This window comes from Carlito syrichta, unplaced genomic scaffold, assembly GCF_000164805.1.
Source record: "Carlito syrichta isolate Samal-C Ts95f unplaced genomic scaffold, Tarsius_syrichta-2.0.1 Scaffold307206, whole genome shotgun sequence".
NCBI lineage: Eukaryota > Metazoa > Chordata > Mammalia > Primates > Tarsiidae > Carlito > Carlito syrichta.
In genome coordinates, this window is record NW_007251302.1 from 61,214 (window position 1) to 80,074 (window position 18,861).

General features: G+C 36.6%; 1 protein-coding gene across 5 annotated transcripts in view; it reads left to right on the top strand.

Annotated features, from left to right (window-relative positions):
- The window catches only part of STARD3NL (STARD3 N-terminal like), a 49,291-nt gene that overhangs the window by 11,124 nt on the left and 19,306 nt on the right, over positions 1 to 18,861 (top strand). For all 5 annotated transcript variants that reach the window (XR_504708.2, XM_008064136.1, XM_008064138.2 and 2 more), the window contains one exon: positions 16,296 to 16,578. Coding sequence is in view for 4 of the 5 variants with exons in the window: in XM_008064136.1 (XP_008062327.1) it covers positions 16,354 to 16,578 (225 nt within the window). In the remaining variant the exon portion in view is untranslated. The remainder of the gene's footprint in view (positions 1 to 16,295; positions 16,579 to 18,861) is intronic.

Consider the following 18,861-nt stretch of genomic DNA (forward strand, 5'->3'; position numbering starts at 1 on the left):
GAGATGTCCTCCTATGCATTGGAAAATATTTTAAGTTCCTTAATTGAGGAACCTTCAATTATCTAGACAGTAATATGACTCTTGACTTCATCATTGCCAAGACTGGCAACATGTTTCTGAGAGGAAGTTTTAAATATTCATAGGGATGTTTATGTGTGCATGAGGAGCAAGAAGACTCCTCTGAGTGCCTGTCTGCTGATGGTTAGCAGAATTAATGAGTCACAGTTGGCAAAAATAGTGGTTACTCTACACTTGCCATCACGTATTTTATAACTGATCTGTTATCATTTTTAGGAAAGTTTAAAGTAGATTTTGTTCTGTGAGAACAAGGAAATGTTCTGGAAAATGATGAGCAGTCAGCAAGCAAAAAATCAGCAGTCTTCTGTTCTTGTGGAGGTGACTTTTATTTGTCTCCTGAAGAAAATTGGGGTTATGAATTGCCTCTGTGACCTGGAAGATTAAAACAAAGGCGTTTCTAGGTGAGCTGTGGAGAAAATAGAGTCATAAGCTGCATGACGGTGTTTTGTCAATGGCAGACCGCATATACGATGGTGGTCCCATAAGATAACTAACTATATTTTTACTGTACCTTCTCTGTGGTTAAATATGGTTAGATGTGTTACAGTTGCCTACCATATTCAGTATAGTAACATGCATTATAGGTTTGTAGCTTAGAAGCGATAAGGTGTACCGTATAGCCCAGGTATGTAGCAGGCTATACTGTCTAGGTTTATGTAAGTGCACCCTGTGATGTTCGCACAATAACAGAATCCCCTAAGGATGCATTTCTGAGAATATGTCACTGTCATAAAGTGATGCATGACTGTGTTTGTGTGTAGGAGTTAGAACTGAAGCTGAGAAAGGCGGGGGGAAGCTGTCAATTTGAGTGCCAGGAGATATTCACAAGGAGGAGACCCATAGTTTGAGAAGAGACAGTAGAAACTGGAGAAAGGTAGCTGTGGAGATCCTGTTTTTCCAGTACGCTGGACTTGGTGACAGCAGCTGCTGAAAACAGTGAGAAATGAGTGAAAGAATATTTTTATTATCCAGATCGCATGTTGAGAGAGACTTGTATTGAATGAGTGATGTGGTGCAGTTGTAACATGCTATCTAACTTAGTCCGTGCTAGGAAAATAACTAACTGGCTACCAAGTTGTTGTTCCCTGTGGGGTTGATGAGCTAATAGGTCATGGACCACCCAACATGACTTTGGCCACTCTGTGGCATCTTGACATTTTGCCAACCTGTAGTCTTTGAAAGAACTAATATATGTCATCAGATGTCATTTCTCTGTCTGGCTTTCTCTTCTTTCTGTGGAAGACTCAACATCCCTAAGGGCGTGGTTATTGTCAAGAGTGTATGCTTGATTTTTTTTTTCTCCCTTCTCTTCAGTGATTCTCTTATATTATTTATATTTCTTCCCTCTCAACTGGATGTAGTTCTGATGAGAACATGGGGGCTACCTTTGCACATTTTAAATGCCTGATTAACATTTTGCTCAATGCCTATGGTTTAGTAGAATGGGAACTCTTAGTGGACTTACATAGAACCTATTTCATAATTATTTTTTGTTCTACAAATAAATATGCCTTATTTGTGTATTCTTATTTTTATGGCATAGAGATATTCTAATTTCTGTTATATCTTGTGGTTTTAAATTCCATCTATATGCTGCTGACTCACACATTTATGTCTCTAACCAAGACCTCTCCCCTGAACTCATGAGTCATATCCATCTGCTTACTGTATCTCTACTTGGATATTAATATGTATCTCATACTTTATATGTCCAAACTGAACTGATAATTATCCCTTAAAATTGCCCCTCCTCTGTCTTCCACATTTCAGTAAATAGAAACGCAATCCTTCCAGTTTCTCAGGCTGTAAATCTTGCACTTCTCTTTTAGTCCTTATTTTCTCCCTTACCCCATGCCTAATCCATCACCAGATGCATTTGGTTCTGTGTTTAGAACCAACCAGTTCTCACCCCTTCCACTACCATCACCTAGGCTATTGAGTCAGTATATCATCTCTCTCCTGAATTACTGCCGTAATCTCCTAACTGGTCTCCCTTCTTCTGTGCTTCCCTCAGCAGAACAGCCAGTGAGCTTCTTAAATTAATCTGGATTATGTTTCTCTTCTACTGAAAACCTTCCAGTACCTTCCCAGCTAATTCAGAGTAAGTCTTTATTGTGGCCCACACGCAAGGCTGGCCCCTTGTTAACTGTCATCATCTCCTGATGCTTTTCTCCTCTCTCACTGGGCTCCAGCCTCCTGGCTGTACACTCCTTCAAAACCTCCTCAGGGAGTCTGCCCTTGCTCTTCCCTCTCCCTACAGTACTCTTCCTCCTGCTATCTACCTGGCATTTCTCCTTTGTCTCCGATGATAATCTTTACTCAAATGCCACCTGTTCCATGAGGGCTTCCAGACCACTCAGTTTAAAATGATAGTGTTCCCAGTCCTGTTTTATCTTCCATCTGCTCCCTGTAGAAGGTAAACTGTGAGGGTAGGAGATTGTTTTGGTTTTGTTAATTACTACATCCCCAATGCTCAGAGGAGGACCTAACACAATTTTGGTGCTCAAATGTTTTATGGAGTAAATGAAGTAGATATGGCAAACTTTGAATTTGTGAACATTATCAAGTGTAGTTCTTCTTCTTCTTTTTTTTTTTTTTTTTTGTTGTTGTTGTTTTGTTTGTTTGTTTGAGACAGGGTTTCACTCTGTCATCCAGGCTGGATTGTAGTGGCAGGATCCTGGTTCACTGCAGCCTTGACCTCCTGGACTCAAGTGATCCTTCTGTGTCAGCCTCTTATGTACTTAGTAAGCATGCACCATCATGCCTTGGCTGATTTTTCTTTTCCTTTCTTTCTTTCTTTTTTTTGTAGAGATGAGGTCTCGCTTTGTTGTCCAGACTGGTCTTGAACTCCTAGTTTCAAGTGATCCTTTTTCTGCCTTGACCTCCTAAAATGGTTTCAAGTGACCCTTTAGCCTTGGCCTCTTAAAGTGCTGGGATTATAGGCATGAACCACCAGGCCTAGCCTCAGTGCAGTTCTTAAATCATGTAGTACACATCAGGTTCAGCTTCTCAATATGTATTTTATATTTGCCTCATAACTTATGAAAATATTGATATACATTTACCCAGCCATCTTTAAATCTTAATATTTTTCTCTGCATTACATGTCAAGTAAAAGTTCAGTAATATTCTTAATATTGCTGTAGAAATTAAGTTGCTGTAAGAACAGCTTGCATTTGGAGATAAGTTAGTGTCTGTCAGGAGTAACAAAAGCAACATAATATATGTTTTTCTCTTGTAATTTTTCTAATTTCTTTTAAATTTTGTTATGTGTACACAGTTACTTTTATCTGCTGATGTTAACAGAAATCACTGAATGAGGCAAGACTACACAAAATAACAGCTTTGACAGGCGGCCTTGAATGTGTATGCAGGAAGGAGGACTGAACACAAAGTAGTGAAGTGTGAGCAGATTTATCAGGCTGCAGTAAAAGCATTAACTACATCCGAAGTGAATGTAAACAACACTGGAAAATATGAGACCCAGAAAATAAAGACTCAGAGTAAAACCATGGAAATACTGCAAAGAAATGTTACTATAGAATTTGGTATTTAAATTCTTAAAAGGGCAGGAACAGAAGGGAGTGCAGTTGAAATGTGGGTACCAATGTAATAAGTCAGCTGCATGAATCAAATAACAAACACATAGTATGCCTGAGTCTTGGTAGGTGATACTTTGTAAAGGATCTCTTTTTCCCATGCACCTGGGAAGAGTTTTAGTTCTAATGTAGGGAACAAGTGAAGAAGAAATTTGGCTTTAAAAACTTACAGTAAAGTGGTACCTTGTGGAAATTTAAAGTTTAAAGACCTTAAACTTTAAACCTCAGGCTGTTGCATGATGTGACTCCACTATTTCATTTAAGCTTTATACCAACAGCAACAGTAAAATATCATTCTCAAGTATATGAGGGAGATTGGCTCTCAGCTTCCTTAGAAAGTGATCTTTGAGTTAAACCTTATCTGATGAGTCAGAGCCTTAGAGATAAGGAAAGTAGCACTCCAGGTAGAGAGAAAAACATAAGCCTGAGGTTTCTGAGAACGTGATGCCTTTAGGGAACTGCTTGTGACTTTTAACATAATAAAGTGATTCTGGAGAAGTAGGTGGAAGGAAGCTGCCTGTTAGGTTAGGCAAGATTAAAGAGTGTGAGCTCCAACTGAAGGTCTCAGGAAACTATTTAAAAATGATCTCATAAATTTAATTTGCTTCTGTAAAAATTCTGCTGTTGGCTCAATGCTTAAGTTAAACTAATGTGTTATATTTAGGAAATTTCAGATTTTTGACTTCCACTGATAAATAAAAATTTTCTCTGTATTTCCACATGAATAACCCCTGAAAAGTGGGCACCAGCCCCTCTCCTGTTTGATTCTTGTTCCTTGCCTCCAAAGGCCAACTGCCAGTTTTTTTCAACTTAGGTTGTTATTTTTCTTATAACAGTGATGTGTTTCTCTATGTCTCTTTCAAAACCTTTCTCTATGTCTATGTGTTTCTCCATATCACTTTCAGAATGAGACTTGAAGAGCCACATTTTAAGAGAAGTGGCAAACAGGTATCTATTTGGAAGTGAAGAGTTGTCCTGCGAAGTTTGAAATTATGTAAGTTCCTCCAAATTAAAAACCAGTCACAATGTACGTAATTTCAAAGCTTTTGGCCCAAATGAATTGTAAATTGTGTTCATGTATGTTTTTGAAATGCAGAGAAACATTTTAAGGGTAAGCAGAAATATTTGTCCCTATTAAGTATAGTTTTTATTTATATGTGTTTTGAATTATGTGATGTTTTAGAAATAAACACTAATATATTGGTCCTACATGCGGGAGCAGTTCTGAGGTTGAAATGACATAAAGTATCTTAAGTACTCATGTTATGGTCTAAGTAATGCTCGGCTGCTCACCCTTGATACCGATAAGTCAAGGGGCAGTGAACTGGTAGAAAGAATTTTATTTCTGAGTTCGAATCCAGGGAGCAGAGCCGGACTTGAGATCTTTCTAAAATGGTTCTGCTCACGTGACCTTTAGGCCTTACAGTCTACTTTTATAGTCCAGAGTTGTCTGTACTTATACATTAGCCAAGTGGCCAGCAGAGCGTTGTATAACACTTGTTACAGCTGCATTTTACATTTAGATAGTGACATTTAGAATAAAGAAAGTTTACAAAGGCCTAAGACATCATGCATTACAAAAGTTATACAAATCGCAAGACTTACGGTTACATTGATATAAAAGTATGCAAATCACAAGACTTATGATTACATTGATGTAAAAGTTATACAAAAACCTTGATACTATATTGTTCAAACCTATGACTGTTAAGAAAAGGAGTAAATAGGGATTTACATCTTTGGGCCTAGCCTGCGGGAAAGTCAAAGTGAAGCTACTTATTGGGACTGCAAGGAAGAAGACAAGGGAACTCTCAGTAATGTGCTTGGGAATATGCAGGAGCGCTACAACCCCTTTCCTTGCCCTTCTCTAGAAGCTGTGGCAATATGGATGGACATTAGCAGGTGTCTATCACTCAGAGTTGTACCTCACACAGTTAAGTCTTATTGTAAGAAAGCTGTTCATTCTGTTGCTGTGTTAATATAGGTATATAATATAATAGAATATATAATGATATTATGTTACTATTTGGGGTTAAATTATAATTTCCTTTGTTTTATATTGTGATCTTTTATGTTGTTATGTGTTCTTGGTCAGGTAATGTCTGTATTATGATAGATTAATAATAGGATAGCTATCTTTTTTTATTGTTCTGGATCAGTATGTAGGATTTTATTTATCTTTTATTTCAATTTGAAATGGCTGTAAAACTACTGACTCCAGTCCATTTTGCCAGGTCATTTGTTTTTAACTTTCTCAATTTTCTCTTTGGGGATGGTTCATTCTATTCATGCAGTCTACTTCTTCTTAATGTAATTTGTATATTTCCAGAGTTGGTTTTTTTATGGTCTTCAGATGTAATTACTGTAAAGTATTGCTTGCAACTTTAAAATAGCCTCCTTTATGGTGGTACTTGTATTTCTTTATTAATACTCCTCTCTCCAATTTAGATTTATATTTGCCATTTTAAAGGACTATTCTTGAGTTTATTTATATATTTTAAGTTTGGTTATAGAAATGTTCGTCGGTGTACAAAAGTATACAAACTCTCTACTTTCACATACTGATGAGTATTTCTACCAGCTTGCAACAATATCTTCATTTTCTGTTTAGATTTATTATTTCATTACAAACTCATTGTTTTTCTTTTATTGTTTTTCATATAGGATAGTTGTAATTTTTCTAACTTTATTATTTAAGTGCTTAATTCTTTAATTTTATTCTTTATTTTAAAAGTAATTAAAGTGCTTTAAGGGAATTAATTTGATAATAAGCCCAACTTTGATAGTTTCCACTATTTTCACTATCATTATTTTCTATTAGTTTGTTTCTTATTTTTTAAATATTTTTATCCTAATAGTTGCTTTAGAAGATATTATTATGTTATAAATTTCTATTGTATGTACTTGTTCTCTATGCAGTTCCTTATTACAAGACTTATTGAATTAGTATTTTTGTGTGTATGTGGTCTAGATTTATGGTCCATCTTGTAAACATGGCTTATCTCAAGCTAGCATATAGTCTATGGCTGTAGGTTAAAAATAACAACTATCTTTTTAAAAGCTCAATATAGTATTAAAATAATATATTTCCATATTTATGTCAAATGGATAAAATGCCACATAGATTAAGAAAAGCAGACTGTCAATCTCCCATCATTTTTTTAATGTCATTTACTTAGTATTTGCCTTTTCTTAGTTTTTAAAGATACACTTATATCTATGTTCTTTCTTGTAAGGTATACATTAATACTGAGTGGCAAAAATTAAACTTTATTTCAAATTTATTGCATATCTCAATTTTTAAAAATCCAAATACTAGCTATACTTGCTGAGTTAAAAGATTATATACCAGAATTTTCAGAGCTTAATTATACATCTTGAGTTTTTGTATGCTTAGTAAAACCCTTGTGCCTCTCCTGTCTTTTATTGGGTATGAATGAATAATCAGACCCAAATACTTGTAAGTCAAATTTAAAATAAATAAATGTTATTTAAAATAAAGAAATTTTGCATTACCATTGCTTAGTCAGGTTCAGATTATAGCTTTGCTTTGAGCCTTTTAACTGTGGTCCACTTAGTAATTCTAGCAAAGCTAAATTATTGATAATTACACATAAGTTTATAAAGAGATATTGGAGGAATGAATGCTGGAGTGATGATCCAACCTTTCTGTAATTCTCTTTTGGAGTTACCACTTGCTTATCATATGCAGAATGTGCTAATAGTTTATGATGGCTAACCATTACTTACATTGTGTCTGAATGATCTCTGCAAGTTCCCAAAGAGCAACTTGAGATCTCTACAAGTTCCCATAGAGCACCTGATGATACCATTTAGGGTCATCTGGACACATCTAGATATCGACTCCCAAAAAGTTTCTTGGTGACATCACACTGATGACTTTATTAGGGTTTAAGTCCAGCCCTCCTAGTTAACCAAGAAACCTGATTCGTCAGTGGCTGTTTACAGAACCCAATTGAGAATGGCTTTTCTACACATGAGTGGCCTCTTGTCTCAGTATCTGTAGTAAACACCTTAACTGCCATGTAGACTAAATATTTGCTTCAACCTGCCCAGCCTATGGTTTTCCTACATAGAATATCAGATTTTAATAAGAAGGATGGAATTAGAAAAAGCTTATGGGAAGCATGCGGAGAATTACTAAATTAAATTGTTTTCGGTCATATTAATCATAGGAATACCCTGGCTGGTAGATGGGAAATACAATCTGTCAATCATGGTGCTGTCAATTGGAGAGTACCATAATGGGCACAGCCACCATTTCCTTGTGACACTCCTTTTTCCTGTGTTTTTTGACTGACCCATCTCCTTTCTGATGGGCACATTTCCTCCTCTCTTTAGACCTGAATATGTGTCCTGTCAACTTGTTCTCTTTATGTGGCCTGTGAGTCCATTTGTTTCTGTAAGGACATACCACATCTACTCTGATTCATTATGTTCTTTCTGGTAAGGTGTACATTAATACTGGGTGGTGAAAATTAAACTTTATTTTGACTTTCAGAAGGCAGTATTATTTTAGTTGTTTCAAAATTCCTCCAGTTGTAGACCTGATGATATGGGCAAGTCTTTGTGGTGTTTCATACCATAAGCCTTTTTTAAAAAATATACATTTTAATTATTTTCAATTGACACATAAATAGGGATCTGCTGGCAAAATTTACCTCCTTTACTCAGGAAATGATTTTTGTATTTGAAGTAATACCAAACAGTTGGATGGATTTATTTAAATGCTTTGTAGAATTTTTCACTTGTTACTATGAAATGACTGACTTCTCCGTGCAGTAATTTTCTATTGCTTCAACTACTAATTTGGATGTAATACATAGGTATTTTAAAGTTCAGTCCAATAGTCTAGATTTTAGAAATGTTAGTTCTAGATATTGTAGTCTCTAGACACGGAGCATGTATGGTATAAAGGAAAACAAGGCTGTTTTGAATTGTCAACATAATGGTAGTGGGCAGTTTGTCAAAGAAACTGTTTTGTTTGATCTGAACTTTATAAAACTTCCTGTTGAACTTTGTAGTGATAGTTTTCTAGCTTGGGAACCTGAAATGTCGCTCAAATGCATCAATTCCCTAACCATGTCCACTGCCAATCCTTCTATCCCCAGGGATTACCCTTTTATAACCTCTTGTAAAGGCATCTGGTATTCACTTTCCAGGGTGAAATTGGCATACCTCATAGCATGAGAAAGAAGAAGTAAAGGGCAATGAACCATACTTCTTTTTATTTTTATAGAACATCTTATCTACAAACCACGTTTGGAATTTTTGTTTGTTTGTTTGTTTGTTTGTTTTTGAGTTGGAGTCTCACTCTGTCGCCCAGACTGGAGTGCAGTGGCCGCTCCCGGCCACCGCAGCATCGACCTGCTGGGCTCCGGCGATCCTTCCTCCTCAGCTTTCTGAGTAGCCAGAATTACAGGCACGCGCTACCACGCCCGGCTAATTTTTTGATTTATTGTAGAGATGAGGTCTCGCCTGCCCAGGCGGGTCTAGAACCCGCGGGCTCAGGCAATCCACTCACCTCAGCCTCCCAAAGGCGTGGGATTACAGGCTGAGCCACCGAGCCCGGCTGGGATGTTTTAAAAATATAGGCAGCCTCATGTATACAAACATTAAATAGAACTTTTATTTTAGGAAGGTTTGAATGACTGGTTAAATGTGATGTTGATTTTTCAGGTCTTCTTTGGCATGGTGTAACTTTCATCTTGTACTGGTACCTTTAGAATATGAAGGTGACTGTCTTGCTGTGTTTTTATTACTCCATATGAGCTTCTTCTCCATCTATCTCTTCTCTGTGCACACTTATTTTTAAAACATTGTCTTACTCATATTGTCAAGGAATGTTTGCACTTGTCAGGTTATTTTGTCTCTTTTTCCATTCCCTACTTCTGACTGCTTTATCTTGGAAGCCGAGAGCTCTAAACGGGACTTTTACCATTATTAACCAGGTCTCACAACAGGTGAGCCTTGTAAGATATCCAGCTCAGGCTGCTTCCTGCCCCCAAAGGATCCCATTCGCAGGATAGAGTGGGCACAGCCAAGGCAGCCCATGTCTTTAGGGACTCTCAAATCCCATGACTGTGTCCCCAGGTCCATTTGAATACCTCTTGATGTGGCTCCTATTTTCTTCTATGAGTCAGGTGACACCGGGTTATGGAGGGAAATGAGTCAAGTTTTAATCCTGAATTACACAAGTTATTGAAATATGTTATGCCATACATGCTCCATGTCTAGAGACTGCAATCCACATAGATCCTAGTTTCTTTGCCTGGAAAAAGAGTCGGAATAGTTCAATGTAGCAAACCAGATGCCTCCGGGCTAGGTGAAGATTCAGGCCAAGTAGCGAGTGCATGCTGCATTTGAAGTGGCAACAGTTTGGTTTTCTTATCATGTGAGGTAATGCTGCCTGATGAATCTGTGTCTTTTGATTTTTCAAGAGAAGCTGGAAGTCTGGAAAAATTAATTATAATGATAGCAATTAATTTAAAATCTTTAGAAACTGTACAAGACCAAGAAACAACATATCTGTAAGCCAAATCTGCTCCATTGGCCTTTGGATAAGATGATGTCTAAGGCTTATTTAAATTAAATATTTTTAATGTCTGTTTATTTGACACTTTCTCTTGGAGGAAAACATACAGTGTCCTGGCTGCTGCGGGAAATAGTACAGAGAACTCTGGGTAATTGGAATGAGAGCTTGGTTTGGCTGTCACTAGGAATGCCCCAGCGTCTTTCTCCGCTCCTCCTAGGAAGGTATGAAAGATTGTAGGACTTCTGTAGAACACTAGCAATGATAGCTGCTGCTGTTGACCCTCTGGGTAGCATCACTTCTGTGTGGAAATAAATGGACCTGAAATTTTGGCTCTGCTTTGCACCCAGCAGAGGGTGCAACCTATATTAAGTGAAATTCAGGCAATTTGCACACCTGTGAGCTTGAGAATAGATGTAGATTGCTTTAAGGCATTGAGTTTTGGGTGTTTTTTGGTTTTTTTTGTAGCATAAATTATAGAAATGGCTGATGGGTATTGTAGTATAGAAGATAGTTACCCATCGGCATAAATCAATGAAAACATCAATCTCTTTTTAAAAAAACAATTGGGATTTTTACCTCCTCTGGCAGGTGTGTCTGTGTGTGTGTGTGTGTGTGTGTGTGTGTGTGTGTTTATGGTTCTATTTTACAGCTCTCCCCTCCTTTACTTCCCCATGATTAAGGTAAATCCTGAATTGTAGATTTAGCTTCCTCTGTATACTGCTAATCAATACTTAACACCCTCTTTAGAGAGACATATTTTTGTTAAGCCTACCCCAGAGAGGATCTTAGTACCAAGGATTGAATATTTAATAGTTCTGAAGTGACATCTGGGAAAGTATCCAAGCTCTTCTTCAGAAATGAACAGTTGTAGTCTTCTCAATTCAACAGAGAGATTTTTGAGACTACACTGTACTTGTCTCTGTACTAGATGCTAGGTAAAATTTTTAATTTGATATTTATTTTGTTCCTGCTGTCTGCCATGTACAGTGATCAAATTTAGAGCCTTTAAGAAGTACACCAGGAGCAGAAGAGGCAGCCAGATAAATGGATCGCTTAAACCTAGTGTGGTTAGCAGTACCATAGGAGTTACATTTAAAGTTTTGGGGAAGATGCATTTAACTCTGCCTGAAGAGTGGAATGGGAAGCTTTCAGGGAAGTCTTCCTGAAGGAACTGTCACCTGTACTGAATCTTTCTGAAGTTCACAAGATGAAGTCTGGCAATCATAGAGTCAAAAGTCTTTCTCTTTATATATTAAAAGGAAGTTCTCTACTTCAGTAAGTGTCAGAATCACATGGTCTGGGTATCTGGAATTTAACCAATATCTGCACGTGATACTGGTGCAGATACACACCAAAAATCCATTCCTTTATTGCATGTGAAAATTCCATGACACAGTTTATGCACTTTCTCAGACTCCTTTGTCTCAAGAACCTTCAGATGCTGGCTTTGCTGGGCAAGTGGCTCTTCTCCAGTCTGTACTACTCCACTGCCTAGGCCAGCCAGTCTCACACCCAAAGATTTTGTGTCTTTCATTGAGACTTGAGTGAACTGCCATGCCCAGGAATGTGTGATCTGGCTTTGAGAGAGACTACCTTAGCCAGATGAAGCAACCAGAAAGGCAGTAGAGTTAACCTAATGTCAGGAGAAATTTGACAGATGAAAATAGGCAACAGGAAGAAACCAGCGACTCTATCCTTCCAAGGGGCTCCACGGAGGCATTGTTTCTCCATTTTGTTTATCTGGAGATGTCTCACCTGGCTGTATGGACTTGCCTGCCATTGATTTGCTGTGTCCATTCAAGGCTCATCAAGAAGCCAGTACAACACTCCTCATGTTTCTCTGCTTCACTGAAGTTTTATACTCATTTATTTATCCTGTATTTGTTTTAAGGAATTCAGAGTAAAGTATTCTGTGTTTAGACATTTTAGCATAAATATATCTATTATATTAAGTCAAATACACTTGTATTTAGAAAGTATCTTTAGCTCAAGTCTATCATAATGTAATGAGTCACAGAAAAAAAAACCAACTAAGTTGAGATTTATTATAAGGGCCAGTAATGCAGAAACTGAGTTTTCTGTAGAACAAAAATTAGCTGATATTTCCTTAGTATTTTTGAATAGTACTTCCCAAATTTTACAGTTCACAGTCTGCTTTATGGGATTAAAAACAGTTCTTGAGCTCTTTCTTTCCTCCCACTTGCTCACAATTCCCTACAGATCCTCCAAAGAAGCCATAACTGGAGGGTAATTGTTTTTGGAGGGGAGTAAAGACTGTCAAATCTGTTTACCTACCGTTGTGAACTGCAAAAAGCTATATGTGACTGTTGGTCAATTTTACTAGCAGAAAGGGAGATAGAGGAGGAAGATGACCAAGTGTTTGTAAGTTTGATTAGTGTGTTTCTAGCATGAGTTCCTCAAACTAAGCATTCTTATTTTCCTGTTTTTAGTAAATATGTACTAAAAAATTTATTCTAGAAGTCTGAGCTATGTTTCTTCATATCCTAAAAGATCTACAATGTCACTTATTACATCTAGTCCAGTTTACTGAATTGAGTATGTATTTTTTTTCAGGACTATATTATTTACCTGAATCTTCAGGATCATTTTGTTTTTTCACTGTTTATTATTATTTTTAAAATTTTATTTTAAAGATGCTGGGTGCAATTCAGGATTAGGCATACAAATAGACATCGTGCAGGTAAAGTTTGGGCCTCCCTTTGGTCCACACTGGTTTGAGGTCAGATATCCTTATTGATGTTGGGTCTCCACCCCTACCTGGGCAGTATCCCTCTACTGCCAATCCCTTGTAGTTTTGTTTTGTTTTTTTAAAGGAAAATCTTTCTCTCTTTCTCTTATAATCTCCTTCTTTCCCAGAAAAAGATGAATTTGATTAGAGTCAAGCTGCTTGAAGCATTCAGTGCTTTTGGGTAACTATTGAAGCTATTGCAAGTCTCTATAAATGCTAGCTAATTAGCACACATCTGAAAAATACACACACATTTGAAAAGTAATGTAATGATTCTTATTTCCCAGGTTACATATATACCATTGTAAAATGACATTTATTTTGTATTTACTTATTTATTTATTTTTAGGTTGGAAAATATAGTTTATTTAGAAAGTAAATGAGAGAGAGGAGATTCACCTCCCCAAGACAGGGTAGGGGGCCAAAGCTTAGGAAAACATGGCCTGACCGTAGCTCAAAAAACACAAGGCCAGACCATAGCCTAGCAAGGCAATGATTGTAAAATGACATTTTAAATTTTGAAATATCAATCCTCAGATTTCTAGGATTGATATTTTTTTCTCTGTTGTCCTTTTTTATTAATGAGGAGTTGGTTTGTGATTGGAAGAAGGAGTGAGACTAAGAAAATGATCTGATTACTCCTAAAAACAGTACTCAGTTTGTTTGAATTTGTTGAATTTTCTGTACAACTTAGGGAACTTAAGAATTTAATTTTTAAATGCAATTGCTAATAGATTGTTAGACTGGCTTAAGAATTATCTAGATTCCTTTTTCTTAGTACAGAATTTAATGTTGCAGAAATGAGTCTGTATTCATTCATCCAGGTCGAGTTTTAGACAATATCTCAGTCACTCTTTTAAAGCTTAAAGAGTGTGTCTCATCACACACAGAAAAAACTTATTTACATTCATTTGTACTTACTGTTTCAGAATTAACTCCTAGAAGTCTGGCAGGTAATTGTAGTGCTTTGCAAACTTTGCTTCAAGGCCTGCTGTACTAGAGAATGTGCAATTGACATTTCTTCTACTAGAGTGATATTGATCTCATTGAAACAGAAATCGTGTAAAGATACCTTCAGGTTTTGGAACTTTATATTTCCTTTTACAAAACACTGAAGTGGACTCCAGCTGACTTTTCAAGATGCTTGGGTGATTTGCAAACTCTAAGGAAGCAAATTGAATGACCAAGACACCAGACACCCTTACCTAATGCCACCTAGATCTGCAGAAGAGAAAGGGAGGAGCTGCATAGAGTCTTGGGAATATCTGCCCAGACCCTCTAAAAATTTAACATTTGAATTTAGTTCCTCCTATTGTAAATATAAAAAGTGCAAAATGAGAAATTTGAAAAATGTGGAAAAGTAAAAGGAGGGGAAAATATAATCTTATCATCCAGAGGTGATCATTGCTGACATCTTATATATATCGTAGGTAGAGTCTTGTAAGAATTTGGTTTAGATTCATTTTACAGTTGTGAACATACTGTGTGTGTGTGTGTGTGTGTGTGTGTGTGTGTGTGTGTGTGTGTATTCCATGTAATATTAGATTTTTACTTTAATTAGCATTATAACCCAAGCATTTTTCTAAGTCATTATAAATGCTTCAGAAGCATTTTAATGACTAAACCATGATTATCCAATTATTCCTTTACTACTAGATATTTAGGATGCTTTCTAATTGAAATTATTATAAATATATTATAACAAAGTCCTATTAATAAGAATTTTTATTGAAAGGTAACACATACACTATTGATTTATGTGTGTGTGTATATAAATGTATAGCATTTTGAATTTTTCACAAGTCAGTACACCACTGAAACTACTATCTATATCACTACATTATTAGTAAGTGCACACAGCCATGTTAAGTGGTAACATGACCTGGTAGTGACCAGGTCAAAAATAGAACTTCACCAAGTCCCTGAAGAGCACCTTGTGTCCTTTAATGACCGTTCTCTCCCTCTTTCTTGAAGTTAATCACTAACCTGACCTTAACGCAGTAGATCAATGTTTGCTTTGAAGGTCTATACTTTAATTTCCTTTAGATTTCAGAAGTAGAGATATAAGATTAAATAGTATGAATGTTTTAAAGTATCTTATTCTGGGTAATCAAATCAACTTTAAAATTGTCATGCCATTTTAGCACCACATTGTATAAAACTATGGGTAGGACTTTTGTTTAAATGTGAGAAGGAAGAGAAATACGGGTCAAGTGTAAATAGACAAAAGTTTTGGACAGTGAATAAGACCAAATAGGGACTCTATTAGGGAAATTTCAGCAGGCTTGCTCCAGGTTATCAGGAATGCCTTTTAGTCATGTTTAACATCCTGTCTTCACCCTTTCTCTTTTACAACTTTGAAAATGCTTTTCTTTATCTGTACATTGCTAGTCATTGTGGCAGAAAGAAAGGAGAGCCATGCACTGCACTGACTCTTAACACTTCTAGATACAAATGATGCACACACTTCTGCCCACATCATTCATAATCAAAGAAAGGACATGAGTTCAGTAGATCCAGGGAATATAATCCTACAGGGAGGGGTACTACAGGAAGAGAAGCTGAGATATTTGACAAAATCATGCTGTCTAGTTCACTTTCTGTTTAATAACTTTGCCCCATCCATGAGTAGATCAGATTATTTAGATTACTCATCTAAGCATTTCCTGAGCTTAAGGAACATGCACCCCTATATAGTGCTATAACTTTTGTGATTATTGATTGGGTGGTTGCAGTGCTGAACTTTTTGGAGCATGTGTAGTCCTCTCCAAGAAGAGAACCAGAAACAGGCTTAAAAGAATGGGGAAATGCTAAATTTAGTTTATTAGGTACTTTTGGTGGAAAGCAATTCCTTTTTAGGAAATAAAGTTTTATAGCTAGTTTGCACGTTTTACTCATAAGCTCCAGGAAATCATTCAGTAAATTATTTTCTAGTCCACGTATAAGGGCACTTATAGGACTGTGGAGGTTTTCTCCTTGGGACAGCAGGAGAACTGGTGTGGTTCATTCACCAACAGGCTTGCTCTAGGTTATCAGGAATGCTTTTTAGTTGTGTTTAACATCCTGTCTTCACCCTTTCCTACTGTCAGTTTGCATCTCTCTTTATTGTCATTCTTTCTATAACTACTATTTTGTAGTATTAGTTGAAAACATTAACTTTCTCATGTCACTTTCCCTTTATGCCTTCATCAAGACATAAATCAGTAAAGACACTATTGCTCAGTTAGAGGAACAGTGGCACAATGGAGAGGGTAGCACAGTCATATTAGGTAAGCTCGGATTTAACACGATCTCTCTCTTTTATTCCCCAAAGATCTCTTCTTTTTAGGGATGGTGAAGTTGGAAAAAGGCTCCTTTAACCCTCCTCCAGGATGAACCAGCTGCCAGAAGACATGGAAAATGCTCTCACGGGGAGCCAGAGCTCCCATGCTTCTCTGCGCGACATCCATTCCATCAACCCTGCACAACTCATGGCCAGGATTGAGTCCTACGAAGGAAGGGAAAAGAAAGGCATATCTGATGTCAGGAGGACTTTCTGTTTGTTTGTCACCTTTGACCTCTTATTTGTAACATTACTGTGGATAATAGAGTTAAATGTAAGTTAGATTTTTTAATGACTTTATAAGACTTACATAAGACTTTTAATATAAGACTTTATAAGAAATTTTTCCAGAGACAAAAACCAACTTTTTAAATTTCTCATTTGTCTCATTTAGTGATTTCCATCGTTTGCCAGAGGGGGCAACATTGCTCTTCTCTAGCTGATTTGGACTTTTCTTGTTCCCTAGTGTTATTGTTTAAGACAGACTTGGTCAATTTAAAATTCACTTTGGGATTTTGAAATTTGAATTCCTGGTGTTTTGCTCTATTACAGGAGTTAGCAAGCTACTGGCTGTGGAACAATTGCAACTGACCTGTTTTAACAAAGTTTTGTTGGAACACAGCCATACCTATCTTATTCCGTATTATTTATGGCTGGCTTTTGTACTGAATAGTTGAGTTGAATATTTGTGACAGAGACCCTGTGGTCTACAAAGGCAAAAAATATTTATTCCGTAGCCTTTTTCAGAAAGTGCAGAGGTGGTAGGAATAGAAAGGAAAAAGCTAACCTGAGAGATATACTAAAGCAAGAATTATCAGAAGACCTGTTGGTAGGCTATCATTTACTCAAAGATGACTCTAAGATTTTTTATTTTAAAGATATAGGGTACAATTCAGAGTTAGGTAAACAAGTTGTTATCATACAGGTAAAATTTGGGCCTCCCTTTGGTCCCCATTTCACCTGGTTTGAGATCAGGTACCCTTATTGATATTATGTTCTCCCCCCTTCCTGGCAATGTCCCACTACTGTCAATCCCTTTCTTATTGTATTATGGTAAATTTTCAGGGTCTGCTTATAAGTGAGAACATGTAGTACTCAGTTCTTTTTTTCTGTGATAGATCACTGAGTATGGTAGACTCCAAATCCATCCAAGTTGCTGCAAAGTCCAATTTTGTTCTTTATGGCTGCATAATATTCCATTGTGTATATGTACCACTTTTTTTTTTTTCCAGTCCGGTTTCAATGGGCAGCACGGTTGGTTCCATGTTTTTGCTATTGTGAATAGTGCTACAATAACCATGTGTGTGCAGGTATCTTTTTTGTAGAGTGATAATGATTAAATCTAGAAGAATAGTATCAGAAAGAAATGTGATAGAGAAGGGATTTTGTGTGAAACTAAAGATTCTCAGTCAATTTAAGATATCTTGAGCTAGAGACAAAGATTTTGAAATAAGGATGTAGAATAAAATTAGGGCTGGAGATGTAAATTTTAGATATCTCTGTGTAAAGGCAACGCAGAATCAGGGTCTTTTAAAGTATGCCAATACCAGAAAAAGCTTTTTCTACAGGTTGTTTATTGTAAAACTATATTGGCAGCTTTGACCCCTGGTTTCAGGAATGGAAGGAGGGGGATGTCTCTGTTTAGTAAAGGATGCCTCCTTGCCATAGGCCACTTGGAGGAATTATTCTTTTAATATTCTGATTATTGGTAAGTTTTCTTAGTCTAGAGAGACACAGAGATAAGACTGTATGGTTGGTTGGCTTATAATAATTATTTCTCCTTGCTCCCAGGTTTTCAATTCTCTTCATTTGTAAAGGTCTATAGCCAATCTGTGCTCATTACACAGAAATCTCCTTAAGGGATTTTAAGATACAGAAGAGTGTTTATGGCATGCTTTCATTTGCATAACAAATCCAAATACATGAAAAGATTTCTAAGCTAAGAATACCTCTTTTTCTTGTGGCAACTTTAATTCTAATTTAAAACCACTCAAAAGTATTCCTTATTACTTTTTCCCTCTCTTATTCAGGCCTCTGGTTAATTTCCCTTCCTTTTGTCCTTTTTTAGACCCTCACCAGGAGTGTCTCCAGACTGGAAACTTGAATACACTGTTGTATATCATGTTTCCTCTGATGAGGCTAATCCAGGGGCCCTGCTTAACATATGTCCCCTTACTTGATTTAAAAAAAAATCACTCTCCATAATTTAATTTGTAGAATTTTGAACCTGATAATTTAAATTTTATTTTGACAGTAGAATTGGGAGAAGACAGGAGGTTAATCATATTAGGTTTGATTTTTATCATTTGCTATAACTTTATCACATATATAAAATGTAGATTTAGTCTGTCCCTTATTTTGTTATCTATTCAAGTTAGTGAAACATATTTAAATTGATAGGCGTGTAGAATTGCAAACTACAAGGAGCAAATAAAAATGAAAAATCAGAGGATTTGTATGCTTCTCTTCTGTGTTATGGTAACTGCTGTCATTGATGTTTGACATGATATCAGGGAACCCTTGGCCTTCTAACACCAAATATTGGGGAGAATGATAA